General features: G+C 34.8%; 1 protein-coding gene across 1 annotated transcript; it reads right to left on the minus strand.

Moving 5' to 3' along the window:
- Window positions 1–273: 273 nt before the first annotated feature.
- Window positions 274–1,218, minus strand: LOC135967252 (olfactory receptor 5J3-like). Its single transcript, XM_065529701.1, has one exon. The coding sequence runs from the start codon at window positions 1,216–1,218 to the stop codon at window positions 274–276; it is 945 nt and encodes a 314-aa protein (XP_065385773.1).
- Between the last annotated feature and the right edge of the window lie 4,555 nt (window positions 1,219–5,773).

Consider the following 5,773-nt stretch of genomic DNA (forward strand, 5'->3'; position numbering starts at 1 on the left):
CTCTTCTCTTATAAATCATTCCTTTGTCATAGTATTTAATGGGCCTTCCAACTAAAAAACCTAAAAGTGTAAAACAAATGTTTCTCAGATATATGTGTGTATGTGTATGTTCCCACATGTGCACATGTATGTTTCTGAAGGCTAAAAATGAATGCATCTTTGCACATACACTGCTTTGAAAATAGCTTTCTGCCTCCACCCCAAAGGTCCTGCATATATTTAACAACGTACTTACTGCAGCATCGAGAGTCTTAAGTGTTTCTGGCTGAAACTTCATGTTCGCTGAGGAAGTATTTTCCTCTTAATAATTATTTTCATGGCTTCTTTGGCTTCTCTGTTTCTCACGCTATATATTAGAAGATTTAGTATCGGCAGCAAAAGTGTGTACAATACAGACAGAATTTTGGCACTATCCTGTGAGTAGCTAGAGCTTGTTCCCAGATAAGTAAATATCACTGTTCCATAGAAGAGAGTCACTACCATTAGGTGGGAGGCACATGTGGATATGGCTTTATTTCTTCCCCTGGTGGAATGTATCTTCACGACAGTGAGCAGGATTCCCAGATAGGAACTAACCACTATCAAAAATGTAGTCACTGATGTTACTCCAGAGAGGACAGTAAATAAAACCTTACTGCGTTGGGTGTTGGAACAGGAGAGTTGGAAGAGCAACGGAATGTCACAGAAATAATGGTTGATAACATTGGGCCCACAGAAAGACAAATTGAGCAAGCTACTCAGGTGGGTGAGGGAGTTTGCAAAGCCAAGCAGGTAGGAAACAGTCACCGGGTAGATGCAGCAAGTAGGAGTCATGAACCCTTTGTAGTGAAGTGGGCGGCAAACAGCGAGATACCGATCACATGCCATGGCAGCCAGGAGGAAGCATTCAGTAGTCAGGAACAAGCTGACAAAGGAATACTGAAGGAGGCATCCATGATAGGAGATGACTTTCTGTCCTGCTGTGTAGTTCACCAACATTTTAGGAATCAAAACTGAAGAATAGCAGAAATCCAAGAAAGCCAACTGGCTAAGGAAAAAGTACGTGGGTGAATGGAGCTGGGCACTAACAAGAATGATTATGATAATCCAAATGTTGCCCAACACAGTAATGAGATAGATTAATAGAAAGAGCACAGAAAGGACAACGTTCATTTCAGGGTTATCAGTCAGCCCCAGGAGGATGAATTCAGTTATCACACTGACATTTCTGTCAGCCATTTATATGGCTGCCCTATGGGGGATCTGCAGAGAACAATAGGAAAAATAAAATAACCACAGAGTACAGCTTGAGTAGATAAATTGCAGCTATTAACTTCCTTCGAAAATACATAGTTTCAATGATCAATAATAATTATCTGTGGTAAACTTGAATTTTCATGCAAAAGTTAATCTGATACAGACCTTTGTTGGGTCTCACTAAGGAATATTAATGAACATTATGCACCTTATAAGAACCTGTGGAAAAATTAGAGTTTCCCTGCAGAGCTCTAATAGGAACATTTGTTTAACAGAGAGATGTTAGGAGATGGATTCTGGGTAACAATATATTCCAGATTCAGTAATAGAAGGCAAGGACTTCATCCATTAAGGAAGAAAATTATGTAGCAAGGAGCAACAACAAAATCCCAAACATCCTCAATATTTAACACGTGGAATTTTTATACATCTGGCATAATTAATTTCTATGATATTTGGACAGCTAGTACACATGACACATACATTAAACAATAACACAAAAGAATGTATATATGTGTATGCTTTTATATATGTGGATATGTGAATGCATATGCATACATATAATCTCATCTAAGAAAACATACAGGTTATTTATGAAAAAGGTGAGAATCAGGGAGTGTCTGGAATACAGAATTTAAAAAATCAAACATTTTCTATCATAATAAAATTGTTTATTTTTAAAAACACATTTATACCAGAAAGTCATCTTCTGAAACTCCAAGTGATATTCATCACTGCACCCTCTGACTTCCTATAGCATTTATTATCCAACAGCTTGGATTTGTCTATACCTGACATTTTCATAATGTTTTACTTTTTTTCATTATTTATTGGGTCATGAAAGCTTTTCACAATCTTTTAATCTCTGCAGCCAAAGTCTCTCGTTGTATTTCAGGGACAAAGCATGTGTATCCTGCACATTAAATCACATATGGATCTTTTTATTTAGAAAAAGGTTATTGTATTTTAGGTTTTATCATTTAACCCAAAATGCATAAAAAGTAAGTTTCAAGTATCTAATATATTTGGAAAACACTGGGTTACATATGTTTAAGGAAAATTGTCTTTACAAGTTTTAGGAGTACTTATACTGCTGTGGTAGATAGTTTCCATAAACAAACAAAAACATTTTTTATATTAATTTGACAATGGCATCTATATTCACAGAACATTTATGGGTGTGATAATTCACAATCCACAATCCAAAATTATTTGGGAATAATATTTCCCTAATATTGGTTAAAGAGCGATAAAGACATGGGCTTTGATTTCTACCTTGTACTACCAGTGTGAGGTAAAGTAAGCTATTTAATAACATTTAAATACTGCAAACACGCTCCAAGATAGCTTCAATTATGTCCATTTTACTGCAATTACAAAAAGTTAAAAAGAATGACTAGTCACTTTTTACCAGAGAAACTTGTAATTTCATGCCCAAAGATTGAATTCATCTATAAATCTTCCTCTAGATATAACTATGAGAATTAAATAAAACATAAGTGCAAATTTGTAGACATGGAATAATAGACATTGGAGACTCGGAAGTGTGGGAGGAGAGAGGGAAATGAGGGATGAGAAATCAATTAATGGGTAAAATGTACATTATTTGGGTAATGGTTACAATACAAGCCCAGACTTCACCATGACACCATGTATCCATGGAACAAAGCTGCACTTGAACTCCTTAAATTTATACTAATAAAAGAAAGAAAATATGTGAAAACGTCTGGCATGCCATAGGAGCTCTCTGAATGTCTGTTTCCTATTCGAAATAAAATGAAGAAAATAGACTGAGAAAATAGAGGTGTCTGTCCACATACTTGACAAATTACTTTTTGACTAAATTAACATTTTTGTTCTTTGCCTTCTTTGGTTTAATATTGTTTAGCCAGCTTTGCCTTGATTGACTTTCTTTTTTTAAAAAAATAAATTTGTGACTTTGACTATGAGTTTCTTCTTATTCACTAATTTCATAGTTGTTTCTTTAATGTTTATTTAATAAATGATCATTTTGACCTGGACTACTTTTCACATTGTATTTTTCTTTTGCTATAAAATCAGTTACAATAAAATAATGTTTGAGTCTCAAAATTGTTGCTTGAAATAAGGCCAAAGAAATTGCTGTTCCTTTTCTCAGATTTAACAAAATTCAACAGTTTATAATAACTAGCCTTATATTTCAAAGAATTTCTTCAAATAAATTCTCTTCTGCAACTTATATCAATCAAAGACATGAAGTTTTAAATACAACTACTTAAGGAAAACATAAAATAAACCCACAAATTATTTCACAAAAGCCAGTTGATGTTGGGAATATTGTAATTCTGTTTCACTTATCTCAATGATTGAACTTGATTTGAGGCAAATGCTTCTTTCTCATATCACACTCGCAAGGTACTGAGAGTTTCTCTTTATTGAAAACAGGAGAAGGTATTTTATAAACCCTTTGTTAGAACACATAAACAAGATACCTACCTGGTGTTGAGAGGAAGCCCTGGCTCTTTTCTCTTAATTTCCAGACAATTGTGTTTATATTTGGCTTAGGACCTTTGGAGGATAGACTCCCCAGTGATTTATTAAAAACTAGATTTCATTAAAACAGTTAAAAAATAGGCCCGAGGAAAGTAAGGCCCCAGCACTCTTTCCAAAGTGTAACAATTCATATATTTGGCCTTTTCTCACTTGCAGAGAAAAATTGTCGTAGATGTTCTTGTCTCACCTATGTAAGGCTCTACAAGGGAAATTAACTCCACTGGTAATAATTAAAATTTACATAATTTATATGTACATATTATAGGTGATATAGTATATATATTATTTGTAAAGAGCTCTAAATTCCAATTTGTCATGGTCATATCCTTCTACTAATACATTATTATTTATAGTAGCTATGAAAAATATATACATGTTCCAGTGTGAGAGAATCCAAAAATGTAGAAGCAATTACTAAATAGAATTCAGGGGGGTGTGTGTGTGTGTGTATGTGTGTGCATATGTATGTATGTGAAGTTTCATATAGTAGATTACTTTTTAATATTAGGGGTAACTTAACAAATTAGGATACTAGGATAATTATCAGGTTCAATATTTTTGTCATTTTATTGGCTGAACATAATAATAATTTTTAAACTATTGAGTAGGTGGGGAGGGAACAAGATGGAAGACACATTTCAGGATATTATCCAAGATAACCTCCCTAACCCAGCAAGGCAGGCCAAAATTCAAATCCAGAGAATCCAGAGAACCCCATTTAGATACTCCATGAAAAGAACTATCCCAAGACACACAACCGTCAAATTCTCCAAGGTCGAAATGAAGGAAAAAATGTTAAGGGCAGCCTGAGAGAAAGTCCAGGTCACTTACAAAGGGAAGCCCATCAGACTGAAAGCAAACTTATCAGAGGAAACCCTACAGGCCAGAAGAGATGGGAGACCAATATTCAACACTCTTAAAGAAAATAATTTTCATCCCAGAATTTTACATCTGGCCAAACTAAGTTTCATAAGTGAAGGAGAAATACAATGCTTTTCAGACAAGCAAATGATGAGGGATTTTGTCACCACCAGGCCTGCCTTGTAATTGCTCCTGAAGGAAGAACGAAACATGGAAAGGAAACACCATTACCAGTCACTACATTAACTTTAAATATAAATGGGCTAAATGCCCCGTTTAAAAGACACCGAATGGCAAGTTGGATACACAGACAAGACTCATTGGTGTGCTGTATTCAAGAGACACATCTTAGGTGCAAAGACACACATAGGCTCAAAATAAAGGGATGGAGGAAAATTTACCAAGCAAATGGAAAGCAGAAAAAAAGGAGGGCTTACAATCCTAGTTTCTGACAAAATACTTTAAACCAACAAAAGTAAAAAAAGACAAAGAAGGTCATTACATAATGGGGAAGGATTTAATTCAATAAGAAGAGCTAACTATCCTAAATACATATGCAGTCAGTCCAGGAGCACCCAGCTTCATAAAACAAGTTCTTAAAGACCAACAAAGAGACTCAGATCCCCATACAATAATTGTAGGAGACTTTAATAACCCACCGTCAATATTAGACAGATCATATAGAGAGGAAATTAACAGATATTCAGGACTTCAACTCAGCCCTGGATTGAGTGGACCTGATAGATAACTACAGAACACTCCACCCAAAAACAAGAGAATATACATTTTTCTTGGTGTCACATGGAACATACTCTAAAATTGGTCACATAATTGGAAGTAAAACACTCAGCAAATACAAAAAAACTAAAATAATAGCAAACAGTCTCTCAGACTACAGTGCAATCAAATTAGAAATAAAGATTAAGGAACTCACCCCAAACCACACAACTAAATGGAAATTGAACAACCTGCTCCTAAAAGACTTCCAGGTAAATAATAAAATTAAGGCAGAAATCAAAAAGCTCTTTGAAACCCATGAGAATAAAGAGACAACATACCTGAATATCTGGAATGCAGCTAAAGCATAGTTAAGAGGGAAATTTATAGCACGAAATGCCCACACTGAAAAGCTAGGAAGATCTTA

The sequence above is a fragment of the Macaca fascicularis genome, chromosome 14, assembly GCF_037993035.2.
Source record: "Macaca fascicularis isolate 582-1 chromosome 14, T2T-MFA8v1.1".
NCBI classification, from domain to species: Eukaryota; Metazoa; Chordata; class Mammalia; order Primates; family Cercopithecidae; genus Macaca; species Macaca fascicularis.

Excerpts from the sequence above, each read along its gene's own strand:
- LOC135967252 (XM_065529701.1), bottom strand. The coding sequence starts at position 1,218 with ATGGCTGACAGAAATGTCAGTGTGATAACTGAATTCATCCTCCTGGGG.